The sequence below is a fragment of the Corapipo altera genome, unplaced genomic scaffold (genome assembly GCF_003945725.1).
Source record: "Corapipo altera isolate COAL_440 unplaced genomic scaffold, ASM394572v1 75, whole genome shotgun sequence".
NCBI classification, from domain to species: Eukaryota; Metazoa; Chordata; class Aves; order Passeriformes; family Pipridae; genus Corapipo; species Corapipo altera.
This window is the reverse complement of record NW_020884887.1, coordinates 3,832,374-3,854,327: the sequence shown is the minus strand read 5'-3', so window position 1 is coordinate 3,854,327 and position 21,954 is coordinate 3,832,374. Positions and strand designations below refer to the sequence as shown.

Sequence of the window (21,954 nt, the reverse complement as noted above, 5' to 3'; positions counted from 1 at the left end):
CTCTAAGCACAGAGGCCGACCCAGATAACTGCCTGGGAATGCAGACTGGAGTTAGCCGAAGCACCAGGGTACACAGATGCAGTGGGAAGTCAACTACTTCACATTACAAAGGGGACAGTGTATTGTTTTGTTTGGGGGTTCTTTTGTTTGTTTTTTTTAGATACCTCGCTTAAGAATGTGTATTCATCCTTCATTGTCTCTTTCTTGTAGTTCTGTTCACTTCTGGGAAATAGTTTTACTCAAACTGAAAAAAATAATTTATATTTATACTACTGTGTACAGGAGGGTGGAGTGTAAACAAACTTGATGAGAGCTGTTAAGGGAAAAATGTCGTGAATACTTGTGTGTTAAAATCGTGTTGAAAGCACTTTGCAAAGACTCCAGTGGTTGGCAAATTCCTCTGCCATCAGCAAGTTATGTTATAAGGTCATTCTAATTCTGCTAGGTATTTTTTTTTTTTATTTGTTCTGCGTCTTGAACATCAATACTACACTTACTGTGAACTTCAATTTGGCACAAAAGACTAGCAGAAAAAGCTCCCCTTGAAAAATAAGCCTATAAATTACTTACAGTTGACTTATGTACAGGAATAAAAACACTCCTTTCCAGAGGGTATATCTGAAATATGTAAGATAGTTTGAACTATTAATCAAAACTTTTTTTTTACTTGAGCATCAGAAGGTGCTTACCTATGAAAAATTAAATACCACGACAGATGTTTTCATTTCTGCTTTAAGATCTAATGAAGTGGAGGCAATTGTCTCTAATTCCTGCTTGTAATATGCAAGAATTATTAGCTTAGACATAAGGACTAATATTTTGCATTAAAACTCAGGCACTGGGCAGTACAAGTTGAGAAATTAAGCTTTTTATTATTTTTGAATGTAAGTAGCATGTGAAATCGACTGTTGTTGGCCTGTAAGTGTGCTCAGTCATTTTAATAACCTTTTTTGTTTGTTTGTTCATCACAGACCTTCACTCCTCTAGTAGATAAGCTGGGCTTGGGCTCTGTGGTCCCAGTAGAGTTTCTTCTGGACAGACATTTACGTTTCCTGTCGGATGCCAGTGGATTACGTTTATTTCAGGTATTTGAGCTGTGTCGAGTTAAATTGTAAATTTAACTTTGTCCAGTGCTTGTCACATTAATTTTATTTTTTTTCTTACTGTTCCACCAACTTATCATTGTCTTTTTCCTTTTGCTGTCCTGTCATGAGTTTGTGTTTCTTTCCCTGCATTTCCAAGTTCTTACACTACCTCCATTTGCATTTGAAAAGTCCCAGTTACTCTCTGCATTGTTCGTTTGGAGAGCTAGTTGTCAAACATTGTGTAGCTGATAATTGCAATGCAAGTTTTGCAACAGCATTTGCATAGCTAATGCTTTTATTCCTCCTGACATGCTCAGTAATGTTGTCCTTAATTTTACATTTTTTTTGGTTTGTCAGTCTCTGACAGCAGTCCAAGAAGAGCTGTCCCTTAAGAACTAATGATTCTGTTACCTTAAAAGACTGTACTTTTGTGTTAAAATTGTTTGTTGTTGGCAGATGGGAACAGAGAGTCAAAATCAGATTCTGCAGGAACAGCCTTTGCTAAGAGAATCTGTCAATACACTGATCAGCGACCAGAAGCTTCAGGAGATTTTTAGTAGAGGTGAGAAATGTATTTTCTATCTCAGAGCTACTTTGTTGTGGAACAGTTAGACTATACTGGGATTTGTGAAGGAGGATAGTAATAGTATCTGTTACTGTTTTATTTGGAGGGTAAATTTTCTATGTTTTGCAATTTCTTTACAAAAAAGCATTATTTTGTCACAGATACAGGTAAACAGTTGCTGAGATACAACCAGAAATACCTACTGGGAATGGTCCCTAGTTAAAGTAGGATGATTTCCATGTATTTACAACTTCCCTTATTTTAAGTTTTAGTTTAGAATTTTTAAAGTTTTGGTCTTTTTTATGGTTCTAATCTGTAATTCTGGAAATTTGGAATTGAAGTTTTTCTGTAGTTGTTGATCCTCAGAAACTGTCTTCACAATGTCAGTTCAAATCTTGACATTTTACTGATTAATACATGAATTGTTTAAGTTGAAAATGTGGTGTGGGCACGGCTGGTCAGCATAGAGTTAATACCTTATCTGTTATCTGGATCCTGTACTGATTGTCACTGTTTTAGATCTGGGTAGTCTTGGTCAAGTGCTAAAACAGTGTTCTATCCAGAGTTCATGTGCCAGGGGCCACCCTAGAGATAGACTCCTGTTTTACATTTGAAGGGAGATGTAATTCCTTGGGAATTTGGTGCCTCTTGGTGTATTCATAAGAATTTCTGAGGACAAGACTTCTTACATGAGCTGGTAGCTTTAGAATTGTCCAGTTTAGAGCTGCCTTCTGCCTTATGCTGAGTGTGTCACATACAGGTTGTTGGATCATGTGGATTTTGATGATCTGATATTAGCAGTGGATTATTTTGTCTGGACTTTGGGTAGGAGGAAAGCTCTGCATGCTGATGTGGAGGGTAAGGGCAGGGTCAGAGGAAACTTTTCTGTAGATGATCCATTACCAGGGTGAAAGAATTGAGACCAGCTGGTTTGGAGATGTTGGATATGCAAATACATGTTTCTGCTCCAAACTACTCAGCATTTCTGCTGGGATTTGGCACATCTGAACTGAATCAGAATGCCAGGACTGACCACTGGATTGATGCTACATAATTATTAACCCATAGGTTAGAAAGGCAAGTTAGCAAGGAGCCTCCTTCTAGCTTGATTTTTGTCAAAGGATTGAGTTTATTTTGATCTTTCACATTTTTTTTTTATTTATAAACTGTGTTTGTTTTGTCTTTACAATAGCATTTAGGACCTGTTGACTTTTTAGGGTAGGATACCTGCTTACACAGGATTTTCAGCATTAGTCCTAGCATTTTAATGTCTTACCATCTGAAAGATGATACTTCAAGCCCTAAATAAGCATACAGAACTATTTTATTGCATGACTTCACTAGTATGACACAAAACTTGTCTGGAAAATATACTGAGAGTCCCTCTTTTCCAGGTCCTTACAGTGTCCAAGACCAAAGAGTTAAGGTTTACCAACCAGAGGATGAAAATAGCTGGCTCTCTGGTGTTGTGAGCCATCAAGACCCAATAACTCGTCTTATGGAGGTGTCTGTGACTGAGGTAAAAATATGAAGCACTTTTGGTGTTCCTAAAATACCACTCCTCAATATCTATATGTGGAGAATGACAGCTTCACCAAAAGTTGTTCTTCTGGTTCTTTGTTTCTTGTTTTAAAAGATGAGTCATTACTCATGTTGTGATTCATAGAATTTTTATAATATTTTTTTTCTGTTATGATGACTTTCCAGAATAAATGATGTTACACAGGCCATTTCTATGAAAAAAAAAGCTGTAAGAATTTCTTTGGGAATGAGTGCTGTATGAAAAAAATGTTGAAAGTGATTCTCTGGATGGGAGAGTGTGCTGATGCACAGAAAGCTGCCCTCTGGATCTCTTATGTTGTGGTCTTCCTGTGCCTTCTCTTGGTTTCCATCTGACACACTGTACAAGTGGTTTGAAACAAGTACAGCGTAGCAGATGAAGTCTTAGCCTCAATAAATTTGATTTGTGTATTTGTGTATGTTTGCTTTTGCCCTGTTGCTGTCAATAAACCTGTGAACAGCACAGAGGATCTGTGCACTGCTAGAGTTACCTGGGTTTTATTACATGCTTCTGTGTGATCTGACAGGTAGTTCAGTCTTACCACTGGCCTGCTCCTGTGCTTTTAGCAGATACATACTCAGAAGCACCCAACTCTCTGTGTATTTACTGTGAAATAAGTGATAACCTCCAAGCACAGTTAGAGACTGGGTATTCATTGCTCCTTTTAGGGAGACACTGCTGAGGACAGTTAGGATGAATTGATGTGCCTCTTATAGTTGTCTTTTCTAGGTCTAGCAGAGTGAAGTGTAGAAGGCTAGAACAATACTAAATCACATTTAAGAAGAGCTGTGTTTAATGCAGTGAATGCCTCTAGAAATGCTCAACAGAACAAATATACAGGGTAACAGGAGTAGGAATCAAATCTGCAAGTTTTTGAAATGGAGAAGCAGAAGGATAGAAGGTAAACTGGAAGGCAGTAGTATTCCTAAGAAAGTGGGATAGAAAAGGTAAATGGGAGAGGGGCTGCACAGTAACTCTGTGTTTAGGTGTCTTATGTTGATACTATATACTCTGAATTAAAAATTAACCTCCTCTTTTCTTTCTCCTACCTCCTCATTGTCAATCTGCCTAAAAAATTAGAGTGGTGAGATAAAGTCGGTGGATCCTCGACTGATTCATGTGGTGATGGACAACACTTCTCCAAGCGAGGTAGTCCAGCAGTTCAGGTCTTGTATATACAGTGTGAAACTTCATAAAAATTTAGACATGAAACATCTAAAACATGGGAACAGCTAAAAAATGATGGAGTGTTCACTGTGGATCTTTGATAATTTTAATAATTTCCCTTTTAAAAGTTGGAACGGGAAAATTTTGTTTGCTACTTTGAGGATGGTCATAGCTTTCTTCAAACAATCTTCTCCTTTTGTTAGGCCTGTTTTACTAAGTTTAGTGTGGATCTTGGAAGGGGGTCAGTAACCATGATGGTTGTGCTCCATTTTAAGGTGATAAAGATTGTCTGTGCTTGCTGCCTTTTTCTAACAGGATCACTGTGCTGCTTCACAGACCTTTTTAGGCATTTCTAGGAGTTGCCATCTGGCCTGTATGCCTTGTAAGCATTACACTGCTTCAGTTGAGAGATTCCATGATAGCATTTGAACCTGTAGTTTTACCCTACAGGCGAAAGGGCAAGCTGTCTCCTGTAGTTAAATATTGTAGGCTTTGTGTAGTGCACAGAAAGTGTGCCCTTCAAAAGAGCTGTGGGGATTACACTTGGAGCAAAAATGAGTGTGCAAATAGTGTTCATGCATTATGAAGAACAGTGATGGAGTGTTGGGTGTTTCTCAGAATTTGCCATGATGTGGTACATGCTACATCAAAGTAGCTCAGCTAAAAATTTTCTTGTGCAGATCCTATTCTGGTACAAAAAAGTCAAGACTGCACTCATGCTTGTGTTCTGTGCTCAAATGGCATCTCTCTTTAGATGTCTCAATTTGTGATAAAATGTTCTTAAGCTTCAGAGCAGTGTAATGTGTTCTCTTCTAACAGAAGAATGGTTTTTGAATGGGTATTCTGATTGTTCTGTTTAGTGATTGCGTGGTTTTGTCTGTTACAGGGAGGGGGCCTAAAATCAACTAAATCATCATCTAAAGGGAAAAAGAAGAAAGAAAGCCTGGAGGGAAAGGATGGAAGGAGGAGGAAAAATGCTTCAGATTCTGGATGTGATCCTGCAACAAAGAAGCTAAAGGAGAGGGGTGAGGTGGATAGCAACGGTAGTGATGGAGGTGAGGCGAGCAGAGGGCCTTGGAAAGGAGTCTCCAGCAGTGAAACAGGACTGGATCCGAGGGCCAAGCAGTTGCCTTCATTCATTCCTCAGATTAATCGCAATATTCGCTTTGCTACTTACACCAAAGAGAACGGCCGAACACTGGTGGTGCAGGATGAGCCGGTTGGTGGTGACACACCACTGCCCTTCACTCCGTTTTCCTCTGTGGCTGGACAAACGTTGCTCGTTGGATCTGGATGTAAAGAGGCAGGAAAATCACTGGAGCAGGTTGGCCAAGGCACAGTGACTTCTGCAACCGCCGTTACTACGACTGCTTTGACGCCGACAACGGTGAGAATCTCTGACACCAGTTTGCCAACTGTTACTGGGCAGGAGAAACTGAAAACAGTCCGATCACAAGCCCAGGGAGAGGTGAGTAACTCGTGATCCAGCGTGTCCAAGAAGGATTTATGTATTTGCAGCAGATGTTCTGCAACATACTCCTGTTACAACGTGTGGCCATGGAATTGAGAAAACTGCTTTTTCTCTGATTAGTCCCTCTCCTCACAAAGAAAGCCTGTTACCTGATCTAAGAAATGACTCCAAAGAAAATTAAGATATTTGGTGAAGGAGTAGTAAGAGACAACTGTGTATGTGTGTGTTTATTCAGCCTTAATCTGAGAAATGCAGTTTTAAAGTCACATTAAGCACTGCACTTAATTTTGTTGTGTCATATGGAAGATAACCTCCTTAAAACCTCTTGCCTTTATGTTAACAAATCTGCGTGAGAATGTGCACTGAGTTGAACATTCAAGTTACTTAAAAAAAAAGCCTCAAAACCAGCAAAATTATGAGGATACATTTAGATGACCTTTTATAGATACCCAGCTTGTATGTTACAGCTGTGTTACCTATATAGGAGAAAAATGAACCAGTTGCATTGTGTGCTATCTAGGACTAAAACCAAACAAATAATTAGAATATTTGAGATGAGTACCTTTAGAATAAATTATAATAAAGAACTCAGTCTGGAAGCAGCTTGAAGACCTTTTAGTTATGTCTGTTTTCAAGGTAAAGAGTGGAAAAATAGAAGGGAAACCCTCTTAGAAACAAAAGAGAAGACCTTTTAAGAAATCAAATGAGGGCTTATAAAAACAAAACCAAACCAAAACCCCACTCAGTAAGTACAACAAAAATTAGAAATCTTGCTGTCTACTGTATAAAAAAAGTGAAGACAATGGGAGAGGCGTTAAGGAGTCCAGTGTGATTGCCAGGAGGTTAAATGGATTATTGCCATCCCTGTCTTTTGTATTAGCTAATGGAATGGGTGTAAAGGTTAGATGTTTACCCTGGGGTAAAGATTCTTAGATGGTAAGGTGTAAAGGAGAAACAGAATTGTTGAAGACAGTAGTGTAATGTAATGAGCATAATATAACATAACCTCCTCTCTCTTCTATCCCCCACCCCCCCAAAAAAAGAAAAAAAAATTAGCATTGGGAGCAACTACACATTGTGTAGGTAAATGATAAAAATTCATTCTATCATCAGTGGTATTAAGGAACAACTTTAATTGCACTGAGAAATTTTGGTACCACTTCTCCTTCTTTCCCTCTCTCCAACCCCAAATCACTTGTTTTAAAACATTAATAACCTGGCTTCAGAGTTTGCAGGCAGGCTACTAGGCCATTTTAAACTGTATTTTCCTTGAGGGAGGGAATGTGACATAAGCCAGCAAGAGTGCTGTAGATAGTTCACGTGTTACTGCTTCAGACTGTCCTCTTTATCATAGTGTGATTTGGTCCTTGAGATTACTTAACAAGCTTGGTTTGCGTTCATACTCTTTTTAAAACTCTCAGAACTCCATTTTTTTAAAAAATTACTTTTGCCTCTAAAAAGAAATAGCTGAAATTCTAATACCTGAAAGAACTGTTAATGTGTTATTGAAGTTACTACAGCTGGAGGTTGGTAACAGGGAACAAGCTAAACCAGAGTGTGCAGTATGGTAGGTGTTCATTGACCAGTAGGGTGTGTTGCATAGTCTGTGGTTGTATTTTAACATGACCTTGAAATAAAAGTGTATTAATCATGAGCAGGTTTCTAAGTGGAAACTTAAAAGTAGAACTGATCTAAATGATTCTATGAGGAGCTAGTCACAGCATATAATCAGTTACAATAGGGCTGTCAGAATTGGAAAATCTGAACGAGTATCAGTTGAGAAGAGAGGAAGTGAATATTCCATATCACTGTTATGGTTCTAGCAGAAATCTGCCAGTCAGAAAACTTTCCAGTGTTTAGTGATCACAAAAATAAAGCCCTTTGTGCTTAACCTTTGCTGAGTAATCCTCTGAAGGCACCAAGTCAAAGGCCTTTATATACCTGTCAGCAGATGTGGCTTGCTGGGACCAGGAATAGTTTGTTCTAACTGCTAGAGGGCTTGCTTTGTTTAAATTGCAAACTTAGTTACTTATTTCAAGAGTGCTACTTGAGTAGGAGAAGCTTATCAGGATGATCTTGGGGGAGGGTGAAAGATGGGAGGTTATTCAAAAGCGGTTTCAGTTAAGAGTTCCCCTCTTGTTGATTTGAATTTAGATGAGCAGCAGCTTTAATAATTTGCTTTTCAGTGAATTAGCTCCCCTTGTCTTGTGTCTCAGCATGATAAGACATAAAGTGTTAGTTTTCTCCCTGTGTATTTAGTTTCAATATTTAGTTTCTTCATTGTAAATAAGTCTGCTGGAAGTTTCTGTTCCAGATAAATAGAATGCTAATTGTACAAATAGATGAATCAAAGTATTCTTGAATCAAACAATAATCCTTTAATACACTAATGCTTATCAATTTTGTTTCAGAGTTCCCGAAATTCACTTTTGGCTTCTTCTGGATTTGGAACGTCTCTCCCAAGTGCTTCCCAGTCCTTGGTATTTGGGGCTGGAAGGAGCCAATCAAATGGAGTGATGACTCCAGAAAGCAAGTCTTCTGGATTTCCTTTTGGTTGTAGTACTGGACCAGAGGCTCAGAAAGATTCTGATCCTTCCAAGAACTTGTTTTTTCAGTGCATGTCCCAAAATCTTCCTTCCAGTAACTATTTCACGGTCATTTCAGAGAGCTTGACTGAAGATGTCTCTAGTCGGGACTCATTCAAGCAGTGTACAGAGAGTGTGGGTTCTGGGATCTGTAAAGGTAAAATTCTCTCAGTGGACAGTAAACCAGGAGCCCAGTCTGGTGGTTCTGTGGAGCGGAAGCTGCCTGTGGAATCCATGCCTACCCTTACTCCAGCCTTTTCACGAAGTCTGTTGAATACTCGTCCCCCAGATAGTCATGAGAACCTGTTTTTACAGCCCCCTAAGCTATCACGAGAGGAACCCTCAAACCCTTTCCTGGCATTTGCTGAGAAAGCAGAACTTAGTCCTTTCAGTGGCTTTGCATCTTCATCTCAGACGGGGGTTTCTACTCCCTCGACACCCGTGGGTCACAAGGCCACTTCTGGCTGGCCGGAATCGCTCACCTCTGCAGACTCTTTAGCTAAGAAGAAAAGCTTGTTTATAACAACTGACTGCTCAAAGATGATCTCCAGTGCTCCTGGTTCAACAGCAGCTGCTGGTGTTCAGAGCCCTTCCACTGTAGGGAATGGCCGTTCCAGCTCACCGACCAGCAACCTGACACAGCCTATCGAGATGCCCACGCTTTCCTCCAGCCCAACAGAAGAAAAACCAGCCATTGGGCCTGGGCAGCAGGACAATCCTCTTCTGAAAACTTTTTCTAATGTGTTTGGCAGACATCCATCTAGCTTTTTCTCTTCACAGGCAGACTTTCCACAGGAGAACAAAGCTCCTTTTGAAGCTGTGAAAAGGTTCTCGCTAGATGAGCGGAGCTTAACGTCCAAACAGGACTCTGACTCCAGTACAAATAGTGACCTGTCAGATTTGAGTGACTCTGAAGACCAATTGCAGGTCAAAGCTTGTATGAAGGGTATCCCAGACCACTTGATGGCAAAGCTGGGCCCCAATGCGGAGCGCAATGCGGAACTGCTGCTGTGTAAAGGAAAGGGGAAACAATCCCCAAAGGGCCGGCCCCGCACAGCTCCCCTAAAAGGTGATGACTTGAATGCAGGTGATGTCTTGGAAGCACAAGGAGGTGGGATACTGGGTTATCTCCTGTGTGAACTCCGTGAACTAACCACAGTTGTAAACCTCATTTATGCTCACTATGCAGCACACGGGATGCTTGCAAGGCTAAAGCGTAATGCTTCTTGTGTGTGAATTAGATGTTCACTTTGAGAAATGTTTAAGCATGTATTTGTCAGGACAGAGGTGTGGTGTGCTGCAGATTTAAACAGACTTACTGGTTTTACATGGGTGTGAACATGACAGATCTCTGAAAGGATGATTACTGGAGCCAGCGTCCTTTTGCTGTTGCAATTAACTAATAGATTTTTACTTTTACTTTGCCTCACCCAGTTGGCCAGTCTGTGCTGAAAGATATGAGTAAGGTGAGGAAGCTGAAGCAGTCAGGGGAGCCTTTTCTCCAGGATGGCTCTTGCATCAATGTAGCTCCACATCTGCACAAGTGTCGGGAGTGCCGTCTGGAGCGGTACCGCAAATTTAAGGAGCAAGAGCAGGATGACTCAACTGTGGCCTGTCGCTTCTTCCACTTCCGGAGGTGCCCAAATTCTTCCTTCCTTCATGTGTAGTCTGTGTGCAGAGCTTGGACCATGTCCAAGCACAAAGTAATTATGTTTTACTTATTTAATATGCTTGGGTACAATGATGAAGGTTTTGAGTTTCTTGCATTTCTCTGCATCACTTGACTGGAATTCCCTCAATGGGGTGGGAAGAGCTGCTGTTCAAAGGCGAAGCTATGTGATACTGACTGAGTCTCAAGGTCCAGCTCAGGAAATTGAATTTGCTTTATTGGGTAGAATTTTACTGCTGGGTAGCAATTTGTATACAATAACTGTTCTCTCCCTCCTTCATAAGGCATTGAGAACAAAGATAAAATTTAATTTGCTCAATAGGTAAGTAAACATTGCCAGCCTGGGGCTAATGTTTGGCTAGGTTCTGTTGAGTACAGGATGGATTTTTAGGAGAACACTGCATCTCTGTTCTCTCTGTACGTGCTCTTACAGTTCTTACAGACCTGTCGTGCTTCTCTTCATCTTCCTTAACTGCATCTTCTTCCAAAAATGTTTGTTGACTTTCTAGCATATAAAGGATGAAATGAATTTTCAGTATGTGTCACCCACTCAGTAATCATGCTGCTTCTCTTCCTAAGCTTGTTAAAAATTAATCTAGCTTTGAGGTTAAAGACAAGATGGTTTCTGCTCAAAAATGGAGTTGCCTTTAATATTGGCAGGAGATGTTTAGGGTTCTTTAATACGTTACTGCACCTTTAACCACACAAAGACAAGGGGGGGTCAAAGCTATTGGTAAAAACAGTTGTGATTCATCTCTGTGGAGAGCAGTACGAGGAGGACTTTTGCATATCCTGTAATGTGAGCTATTAGAACAAGTGCTGGCAGCCCTAACCAGAACTGAAAAGTTGAGAAAAGCTTTCTCATGAGTTAAAACTGAGAATGAGAACCATTCAGAATTTTGCAAGCAACATCATGCAACAACCCAAATAAATTGAGTGTTGTCATCTCTTTGTATTAATAGTATAGAGATATGAGACTTAGCAAGCTGTAGAAATTTCTTCTGTGTGGAATTTCCCACCAATACTTACTGGGATCTGCGGATTCATTCCAGTGGGTTTTGCAGCCACAGCTTTGTATACTTTATTCTCTTGTTACCGGGATTTGCAAAATAAATGTACTGTCTGTAGAATATAGCACTCTAGCTGAAGCCTTTTTTTCCCCCTTTTCTGGGTTTATGTTCTGACATAGATGGCATTATAAGTTTATTAACATTATAAGTTTATTAAAGGTGGTTGACCAGTTTCTCAGTTACTCCATCCTGTTTCCTGCAGGCTGGTGTTTACCCGGAAAGGGATCCTGCGAGTAGAGGGTTTCTTGAACCCACAGCAAAGTGACCCTGATGCCATGAGCCTATGGATTCCTTCCTCCTCCCCTGCAGAAGGGATAGATCTGGAAACTTCCAAATATATCCTGGCCAATGTTGGGGACCAGTTCTGCCAACTTGTTATGTCAGAGAAGGAGGCGATGATGATGGTGGAGCCACATCGTAAGCTGGGCTTTTGACATGTTTTCTGTCCATCCTCTCTGTGTAATGTGTGTACAATGCAGTGGAATAGAGTTGAAAATGTCATGTAATTTCTTGTTAAAATGCTTCTCCTGCTCTTCCAAAGAGAAGGCTATATTCACTTTTTGGGGTGTGTGTGGGACCAGTGTTTGGGACTTTTCTTTTGGATCAGCGCAACATTACTATCAAGGAATCTAATGATAACTTTCCCAGATGTGAAATAAGTGCAGAAATCAGCTGACTCATGCTCCTAAGAAATTAGAAATAAATCGACAACACTTACACACTGACCAGCTATACTTTAATCAACTTTTCTCATATATTCCTATCCTTTTATACTCCAGAGACTTCATATAAAAGCTCAGGGGTTTCTAGGGAAGGAGCAGTACCTGTGTTCAGCCTGCAAGGACTCAGCTGAGCAACTAGTTGCCAGCTTGCCGCTTCAAAGGGAATAGTTTTAATAAAAAATAAAAAGATGGCCAGCTTAGCCTATCACATGGGTAACTGACTATCTGATTTTTTCCCTTTAGTTTCTGGAATGTACAAGGGCATCGTTTTGGAGAGGGCTTCCCCTTCCTCAGCAAATGTGTTTAGGATCTGAATTGTTGACAGGCATCTGATTAGTAAAACTAAATATGCATTCTTAATGGTTTTAGAAGGTGATGTTATTTGTTCATAAACTAGCAGAAGTTTTATAATTTTGCAATAAATTCCATAAGTGCTCCTTGAAATTCAGTTATTACAGAACTCTGTAAGGTGCTGCGTTTCCTTGTAATGTGCATTTTGGGACCTGACCCACTCTTAGAAAGGGGAATTTTAATAGTGTCACTAAACTAGCAACTCAAAGAACTTGTCTCTGAATGTAAAAAGTGGGTGTTTCTATACTCTGCCTTCAGGTCATGTTTCTCTGAATTGTTTCTTTATCAGTGTTACTGTGATATTCTCAGATTAGGTGGGAGAAATGCAAAATGTCAAAGCACTAATTCTCAGTGTTCCTCCTCTTTATAGAGAAGGTGGCATGGAAGCGAGCAGTACGTGGTGTGAGGGAGATGTGTGATGTGTGTGAGACAACACTCTTCAATATCCACTGGGTGTGTCGCAAGTGTGGGTTTGGGGTCTGTCTGGACTGTTACCGGCTGAGGAAGAGCCGTCCACGCAGCGGTGAGTACGGGGCTCTTCTACCCACTGTAGTCTTTGACCTGACTAGCTTTCACTGGGGATAGTTTCTGGGAAGTTGCTGAAGGTTTTGTGGGAGAATTAGTGAGTATCAGCTTGGAAGGCTCCTGTAGCCAGGTGGGGGTTGGTCTCTTTTCCCAGGCAACTGTCGGCAAGACAAGAGGGCATGGTCTCTCAAGTTGTGCCAGAGGAGGTTTAGGTTAGATATTAGAAAGAATTTCTTTGCAGAGAGGGTGATCAGACATTGGAATGGGCTGCCCAGGGAAGTAGTGGATTCTCCGTCCCTGGAGATTTTTAAAAAGAGACTGGATGTGGCACTTAGTGCCATGGTCTAGTAACAGCAGGGGTAGTGGATCAAGGATTGGACTTGATGATCTCACAGGTCCCTTCCAACCCAGCTGATTCTATGATTCTATGTTTGGAACTTGGGCACTACTGTCTTTTATGCTGCTGGTCCTTTCTTCATTTCCTTATGTACCTGTGTTTTATTTATTTGCTTAGGATGTGATTATTAAAATTACAGCATCAGCAGGCATAGACTGTGTACTGAGACAGACGACTGGATAGTTCTATCTTTTCCTCAGAAAGTATAAAAGAGAAATATAAGTAATATCTTAACAGTTCAGAACCGTCGCAAGGTGAACTAGTAAGCAGACACTGCAGAGAGCTGCTGTCTCTAACAAGGAGTGAGACTGGAAAGTTTTCTTCTTTTTTTTGATTCCTTGACACACCAGGGCTTGTAATTCAGCAAAAAGTTCAGTAAGTTCAATTTTAACAAATAAAGGCGTGACATGTGTACAAAAGCAGATGCCTGGTTGGGGTTTTTTGTGTACTTTACTGTATTGAGACCACTTTGGTAGCGTGGGTGCTGTCAACTGGCAATCAGTAAGAGTAGGGGTATAAGTGACAGTTACATTATTATATGGAGCAGATGTATAAAACACTGGATGTTAATAAGGATAACTTAAGAAAGCATAATGAGAACAGGAGTATCATATTTAAAAAAGCTAAGGCTAGAAGCCAAGATTTTTAGGTGACTGAAAACAACAAACTGCTAGAGATGAAGGGAAAATTACTGTGGTAGTTTTATGATCTGAAGAGGCAAAAGTTGCTGTACATCCTATTCTAATGGTCTGTATTTATAACTGATTTCTGAGATCACCAGGTTAATCTAAAAAAACAGTATTAATGAAGAAGTATTCTGTATTTAAAGTTTTGGTACAAAATATAATTTTTTTTCTTTATTCCAGAGACAGAGGAGATTGGTGATGAGGAAGTTTTCTCATGGCTGAAGTGTGCAAAGGGTCAGTCTCATGAACCAGAGAATCTTATGCCAACACAGATCATCCCTGGTACAGGTAATGATTGAAACATGAAAAGAAAAATAGCAAATTTTGTCTCAGTTCTGAGCAAGTAAGTGGAAAAAATATGAGGATGAATGAATGATGTTCTAGCTGGTACCTCTTCTAACATGGATTTAGAAGAGACTTCCACTTGCTGATCCCCTCTCTCCAGGGACCAGGGATAGGACACAAGGAGATGGAATGAAGCTGCATCAGGGGAGGTTCAGATTGGACAGTAGGAAAAGCTTCTTCACTGAGAGGGTGGTTGGGCACTGGAACAGAGAAGTGGTCAGGGCACTAAACCTGTCTGAGTTCAAGGAGTGTCTGGATGATGCTCTTAGTAATGTGGGGAATAGTAGGAGCAGATGATAATCTGTAGGATTTGCCAGGTTTGACATCCCTCAGTGCCACTGTGAAGGTGGTGTCAGCCCCGTTGGCCACACTGTTCAGAGACAAGAGTCTTGTGATAGTGCGTGATCTTAAAGATACTTTGCAGTAATACTAAAACCCCCCACCCCTCTGAAGATACATTGTAGTTCAGGCCTTTCTTTTAGACGTCTTCACATGTGATATTAAAGCCTCTGCTTTATTTACAGCGCTTTACAACATTGGAGACATGGTTCATGCAGCACGAGGCAAATGGGGCATTAAAGCCAACTGTCCGTGTATTAACCGGCAGAACAAATCGGTGCTGAGACCAGCTGTCACTAATGGAATATCACAGGTACGAAACTTGAGGCTGAAATTACCTGGTTTGACATTTACAGCTTTAAGATCTATTAAGATGTTAGGTCCTTTTGGCTAATCTGTCGCAAAACAGAAATTTTATTTTTTTCCATGTGTACTCTTGAGTGTTTTAGCTTAGCAAAAGTCTTTTGGGACACTTTTTGGGGATATGAACTGCATCTTTTACTTACCAAGTGGGTATTTGAGCTAATACTCTTATGTAGAAGTTGGGTAGGAAACCATTCATACTGATGCTGTATTTTAAAACAAGCCACTATTAGTAGCTTGCAACATTTGCTTTTATTTTGTTATGGTTCCTGAAGGAATCAAGAGCAATTCTGTTACTGTTGATACAAAAAATCCTCCTGTAATTGGAGAATAAAGAAAAAAGAAAGAAGAGAAAAGAAATCCAGAAGCCTGGGCTTGTGTTAAAAGATGACATGGGAAGAATTCACACCACAGTGCAGGATCAAACAGACAGAGATAAGCTCCAGTACTCTGCTACTAAGCATAAATGAGCTTTACTGTGCACTTAAAGCAAATGGAGAAAGAAAAACAACAGACAAACCCAAATGCATTGGATAACTAAAATGTGTCCCAAGTTGAACTCTTCCCTTTATTCAACATTTAGCAGTCGTTTATTTTTTTTGTTTTAGCTTCCGACTGTAAATCCCAGTGCATCAGCCTCTGGAAACGAAAGCACCTTTTCCACTGGAGCAGGAACAGCAGGAGTGGGGCAGCTAGAAATGGACACTGTACCAAAATCTGAATCAACTGATAATAGGATAGAAGAATCTACAAAAACAGAGACATTACCAGCTAATAACACTGGTGAAATAAAGACTAACAGACCACTTTGCCCAGAAACAGCTCCATCGTCAGCTTTACACTGGCTTGCAGATTTAGCGACACAAAAAGCAAAAGAGGAAACAAAAGGTGAGCAGAAGACATGCCCTCTGGTGTTGGAATTAAAGGAGATATGATAACGTACTGCTTGGTTGCTGCACTTTGTGACAGTACCTGGCCCTAAACAGAAAAGAACAAGGTCATTTTTCTTCCTTTGCCTCTTAGAACCAGTTTTGGTTTAGAGGCTTAGGAGTATGCAAAGCTGGAAAGATGATACAGCTGAAGATAATACTGTCTTGTCACTCATAGTTTATTTCACTGCCAATTTGTGTATTTATTTTCTCAGAAGCTGGTATGCTAATGTAAAATGATAGTAATTAATTTCAGATGCAGCCTTATCGCTTTATAACTGTTGAAGCAAATAAAGCTCTTCTGTGTGCTATGTGAAGAGTGCATTTCCAGAGAATTGAGAGAGTAGAGTCCAGTTGGAGGGTCAGATGAAAGCTTAGAGCTTCTTTAATACTTGGTAGTTGAGTGACCACACTTCCTGAATGTCAGAGGTAGCATGACTACCTCACGGGAATAAATCCTAGCACAGGATTCATTCCTGTCCATATATCTGGCAGAAACTACTTTACATGTTGATGTTAAATGTTTGTGAATCATTTGCTCGTTTTGGAGGGCTCAGTCACTGTAGTATTTTGACTACCATTAAAGTTTGAAATATTTAATATCAAAACATTAATTCAGAAAGTCAGGGAAATATTTTTTAATTTAATCTGTTACAGAGTTGTGGTTTTGTGTGTGTCAGATCCTTTCAGATCAGATCTGTTGTGCTGTTCAAAATGTTTAACAGCATATGAAGGGTAAAATCTGTCTGAAGGATCTGATGTCTTTGATTCTTGCTGAGGTGCCTCATTCACTATTGGAGTGATAATTTACCTTTACCACAAGATTCTGTAAATATCCTATTTAATACCAGAACAAATAATTTCAGAAAACTTCACGATCGTTTGGACTTTGCCTCTTGTTTTTTCTTCTTCCCCCACTCAATGTTACATTTATCTTGCAGAATCAGGATCACTGAGATCAGTGCTTAGTAAAGAATCCCATTCACCCTTTGGATTGGATTCCTTCAACTCCAGTACAAAGGTTTCCCCTCTAACCCCAAAGCTGTTTAATAGCCTCTTGTTGGGCCCAGTGACATCTAGCAACAAAACTGAAGGCTCCAGCCTCAGAGATCTGCTACACACAGGGCCAGGAAAGCTTCCTCAGGTCCCATCAGACGCAGGAATCCCCTTTCCTCCAGTCTTTTCTGCAGCTTCTACGGTAAATAATTTTATATTCCTTCAGTGATAACTGTTCTAGGGAAGAATTTCATGATGATCTAACAATTTCCCTCTAAAGGTTTTTATAATATTTTAATCTTGAATGTTGAAACAAATGTAATATCTCACCAAAACTCACCACGTTACAAAGTTGTAGAGAATTTTCATGCCAATTTTTAGTTTTAGTTTGCTACTCCCATGGAGAGGCTATTGTTTTCAAGAGACCAAGAAAGTGAGTTAAGTACAGCCTTTAAATTGTTTAACTGATAATCAGCATCCCTGTACAAGCTCACTTTAAATTTCAAAACTTTATAAATATTGCAAAAGCATGCCACAGAAAAAAGACAAAAACATGAGTAAACTAGTTCCTTAAACAAACTTGTGTAAGCTAGAAAGGCATTTGAGCTAGAATATACTTGGCTGTCTACTGATGGTTCTGTTGACATACAGGAAGCACTTTCTCCTGTCTGTGTTTCCTTAGAGTTCATATATCCATCAGCTTACCTGTCCCGGGATTGAATTCACTTCCTTAGTAGTGGAATAAGGAAAATGGGGAAATAGAGTTGAGATATTAATGAAGTTAAGAAAAACATGAACCATTTTTACTATTAGAGTAGCTCAGTTTAGATCATTAGAGCTTTCTGTTTCATGATTGTTTGCATAATATTTTTCTAGGTAGCCTGTAGTTGATTATTTTACTGTTTCTGTTCCTGGATACCTGTCTCTCTCTGAGCCAGTTTGTTCACTGATGCATGTTTTTCTGGTAGCAAGGTGTCTGGGATTACTGTTTACAACTGATTACTGTTTTAAGACTAAACTTACCTCTGGATTTACATCTTCTAGGGGGCCAAAGGTAAAGCCAGCCTGCCTAACTTCTTAGACCATATCATTGCTTCTGTGGTGGAAAATAAGAAGACATCTGATGCTGCAAAGCGAGCCAGTAACCTGGTTGACACCCAGAGAGAGGTGAAGGAAATGGTAATGGGATTAAATGTGCTGGATCCACACACTTCCCATTCTTGGCTGTGTGATGGTAGACTCCTTTGCCTTCATGACCCCAGCAACAAAAACAACTGGAAGATCTTCAGGGAATGCTGGAAACAAGGCCAGGTGGGTGATGGCAGGTATCCAACCCTTGCTGTGATTTTAGTCTGTACCTTGGTCATTGCCAGGTCCATTCAAACTTTGGCCACTTGCTCCTGAGTGAACATGAGGAATAACAGTTTCAACTGTAGCATCGTGACAGGGGACACAGCAGCCCTGTCCACTCTATGCTGTACTGACTCAAGCCCAGGAGTTCTTGCATATTGAGCTTTTCTCAGTTTACCAGCATTGAGGGTGTTTGCTGTGACAGCCTTTTTGGTTGTTATGTGGTTGGTGCTGACCCTGATCCGCTCTACTACAGCCCAGTAGTGAATCCACTGTGATTTCCTGCATGCACCCTCATGTCTCCCCCAAACTTCATGCTTTATAGCCTCAGGGAAAGGTCCATTCCTTCCAACTGCAGCTTGTGCAGAAATGAAAGTGCTGCATGTAGTAATCTAATCTGAATTTTGGGTGTACTTGATAGGCTCACCCTGAGCCTACACCAGTGCAACCCAAGTGTTTTTTTGAACTCAGCAGCTCATGTACTGAGCACTGCTGTCGATTGTCTGAGGTGCCATCACCTGGTTAGGCCTTCAGTCAAAAGGCTGGACCTTAGACCTGCTGCCAGCAGAGTCACTTTTTCAGATCTTGAGCTGTAGTGCTGCAGTTTAGACTTCTTCAGAGAGTCAGTAAGATCAGCCTGGTCAGACAAACTGAATCTTAAAAAATGGGTGAGTAACTGCTGCTGCAAAGGAACTGTACCCATAGCTTTAACAGAATATGATGTCCATCAGTGTTCAGACTGTATTCGTGGTGGTTGGTTCTGCAGCTGCCTCTGACACAGTCACCTTCACTAACTACTCAGAATTGAGACCATCTGCTGGAGAAGTCCTTGCTGTCAGCTGTTTTTACAGTGCTAATGCTCTTGGCACTCACATTCCATGTTTATTTGTGGTTGCTCACAAGAGATGCAGGTGGCTGAGGTGTGGTGGAGGAACAGACTGCAAGTACCTCTTTTGGCACTCAGAGTCCATTCCTGACAGAACCAGGGTACTTTTCAGTTGAGTGCAGTGTGTGCCAAGATGACTGTTGTGCCACCAGCCACGTTCCTGTTTATGGCTCCCTTGGCCAGCCCCTAATAGGTGGAGTGGGCTACTGTGCAGCACACCCTTGCTTGTCTGACTAGAAACTCAGCTTGCTCCTGGTATTGCCAGCCTTCCCCACACTGCAGGTATCTTCCTGTCCCAGTTTTTTGGGGTGCACAGGAGTCTCCTCCTTTTTTTTTTTTTTCTTTTTTCAATCTGTTACATTGTTCTGATTTATGAGGGATTTCAGATCATTGTTTTGCAGTGCTGTGGTGTCCATCATCTGCCTGACTTTGTAAAGAGCTCCTTACCTTCTGGTTAGTATACTCTGATAATTTTGTCAGCACTTTCTGTCAGCAAATACTGCTGTCTCTCTTAAGAGGATCCTGAATATTTTGGGAATGCTTACAAAAAATGTGCTTGTCAGTTTGTCTGCCAATGAGACTGGTTAATCACCAGGTGCAAGATGCTGCTTGTGGCCCTGGGGTTCTTGACTGTTAAGGAATCCTGAGAGACTCCTTAGGGAGTCTCGAGATGTCATGACTGATCTTCTGTCTGATGTGTAGCTTGCAAGGTGCATCATCTTCCAAGCTGGTGCACACTCTGAGGCTTTGGCTGCAAGTGCCATGCTCATGGACTCTTTCTGTCCCACTATTTTAGGCTTTGCCCCAAGGTGTGCTATTGATTCTTTTGGATGACTTTACAATTCAGAGAACCCCTTGAATAAAAATAGACAGGCGAGTCCCTTGCTCATTCAGGGATCCTCCAGTGGTGTTGCACTCACTTGAGTTTCCTGTTGAAATGTGGAAAGGAACCTAAGTGAACCCCCCTCGTTCCTGCACAAGAGAGAGACATGACCCAAACAGGCACCACTGTCTCAACAAGGCTATTTTAAACAGAATTTCTTCGAACAGAGACTCTCTCAAGAAACTCTGCTCAGTCACAGTTCTCCCGTGGTTTACATACTCCTGTACATCTCAGCTGCACCTTTAAAAGTGAAGTGAAAGAACATTAATCCCACCACCATTCCCAAATCATTTTCCTCTTCCTATTTTGTGGGCTGGAAAAGGTTATTTTGAAAAAAACAACTTCTTAGATACCCTCCCCAGCACAATAAATGCACGCTGGACACTAGATCTGAGCCATATGAAGATCTTGGCCATAGTGGCATCTCAAATTATTAAAAGAGGAAATTCCTTTCCCTTAATGTTTGGATAATGTGGTACTTCTTCAGTGTTGTGCAGAAAGAGCAACACTTTTTGACTCTTGTCTCAGAAATTGTCAGAAATAAGTATGTCTTATCCCAGAATTCACTGAGAGACCATAAGACTAATTTTTTCTGAACCTGTTCTTCAGGAGCATTTTACTCTCCTGAAAATGATTGTTGCTTAGCTGGAGAAACTGTCAGGATTCTCATCTCATAGCAACCTGTTCTTTTCTGAATTTTCATGCTAGGCTTTCTCTTTTCTGAGACACTGAAAATTTGGGATGGTACTGGAGCTTTCATTTTGTTTGTTTGTTCACTCCCTGTAGTCTGAGAGCGGATTTGGCAGGAAGTGTCTGCCAGGCAAGCCTGCTATCCTTTTACCTTGCAACCCTAGCTGTGTTCTTCACTAGGGAGAATATTTTCTTTCTTCCATGAGAAATTCGCTGCTTAATAGCTGGAAGGGTTCTACTAAGTTTAGTAGTTTGGTTGTTATTTTTTTTAATTGCTGTTTACAAGTGGTCAAATGAATACTGCAGGGATCAGTACTCCTCGTGCTTAAAACCTTTTCATTGCCTTAATATTACAATTTCTGCTGGGATCAGGGAGTATATTTAAACTTGAGATCAGTGTATTTGCTCTGTCATTTTAGGGAGGTTTGCTGCTTGTCAGGGCCTCAGACAGTTGCACTCTGCTGCTCTTCCATAATATCAAGACAGTATCAGGAGTGATTCTGTGGCTCTGGGAGGAGTGGTCAAGGCCATGGAGTTCTGGTGGTTTTCTTAATCCTACCAGTGAGGGGCAGAGGGGTGTTCAGCTGACCAAGGAGCCAGCTAGGGAAGGGCACTGTGCTGGACCTCGTGCTTCCATACAGGGAAGAACTGGTTGTTGATGTGGAGGTAAGGGGCAGCTTTGGCTGCAGTCACTGTCAGATGGTGGCATTCAGGTCAAGATTTTGAGAGGAGGGAGCAAAGCAAAAAAGCATGATCACAAGCCTGGGCTTCAGGAGAAGAGAAGAGGAGCTCAGGAATGCTGGTTGAATCACGTTTAAGCTGCCTTGTAGCCTTCTGTGATGAGGTGACTGGCTTGGTGGATGAAGGGAGAGCACTGGATATTTTTTATCCTAACTTCAGTAAGGCTTTTTTACACTGTCATAATGTCTTCAGACAAACAGAAGTATGGACTAGGTAAGTGGGCAGCATGATGGATTTAAAACTGACTGAAATGCCATGCTCAAGAGGGTTGTGATTGCAGTCACTAGTAGGGTACCATGGGGGGTCAGTTTTGAGGTGAGTAGTATTTAACATCCTCATTAATGACCTGGATAAGATGGAGTTCATATACCCTCAGCAAGTTTACAGACAATACAAAACTAGGAGGAATGACTGATGGTTATGCTGCTATTCAGAGGGTCCTGAACAGGCTGGAGAATGGGACTGAGAAGAATCTGGTGATGTTCAGCAAGAGAAAGTGTAAAGTCCTGCACTTCAGGAGAAATAACATGTACTACAGCAGTACATGCAGTTGCTGGGGAGCAACCATTTAGAAAGTA

General features: G+C 40.9%; 1 protein-coding gene and 1 long non-coding RNA gene across 4 annotated transcripts in view; one reads left to right on the top strand and one right to left on the bottom strand.

Annotated features, from left to right (window-relative positions):
• Nucleotides 1-21,954, top strand: part of KDM3B (lysine demethylase 3B) — a 34,895-nt gene that overhangs the window by 791 nt on the left and 12,150 nt on the right. Inside the window, exons 2-15 of one of the 3 annotated variants that reach the window (XM_027643355.1) lie at nt 972-1,085; nt 1,542-1,647; nt 3,045-3,169; nt 4,292-4,360; nt 5,265-5,846; nt 8,261-9,503; nt 9,869-10,070; nt 11,376-11,590; nt 12,617-12,769; nt 14,035-14,142; nt 14,724-14,851; nt 15,510-15,789; nt 16,772-17,028; nt 17,871-18,137. In XM_027643355.1, coding sequence (XP_027499156.1) covers nt 972-1,085; nt 1,542-1,647; nt 3,045-3,169; nt 4,292-4,360; nt 5,265-5,846; nt 8,261-9,503; nt 9,869-10,070; nt 11,376-11,590; nt 12,617-12,769; nt 14,035-14,142; nt 14,724-14,851; nt 15,510-15,789; nt 16,772-17,028; nt 17,871-18,137 — 3,849 coding nt within the window. Of the gene's footprint in view, nt 1-971; nt 1,086-1,541; nt 1,648-3,044; nt 3,170-3,946; nt 4,159-4,291; nt 4,361-5,264; nt 5,847-8,260; nt 9,504-9,868; nt 10,071-11,375; nt 11,591-12,616; nt 12,770-14,034; nt 14,143-14,723; nt 14,852-15,509; nt 15,790-16,771; nt 17,029-17,870; nt 18,138-21,954 lie in introns of those variants that run through there. The other 2 variants (XM_027643356.1, XM_027643357.1) reach the window with 2 other exon arrangements.
• On the bottom strand, nt 90-5,662 carry LOC113947105. The gene is made up of 3 exons (XR_003527637.1): nt 5,556-5,662; nt 571-618; nt 90-244 (listed from the first exon to the last, which is right to left on the bottom strand). It is a non-coding gene; the product is annotated as an uncharacterized LOC113947105 (long non-coding RNA).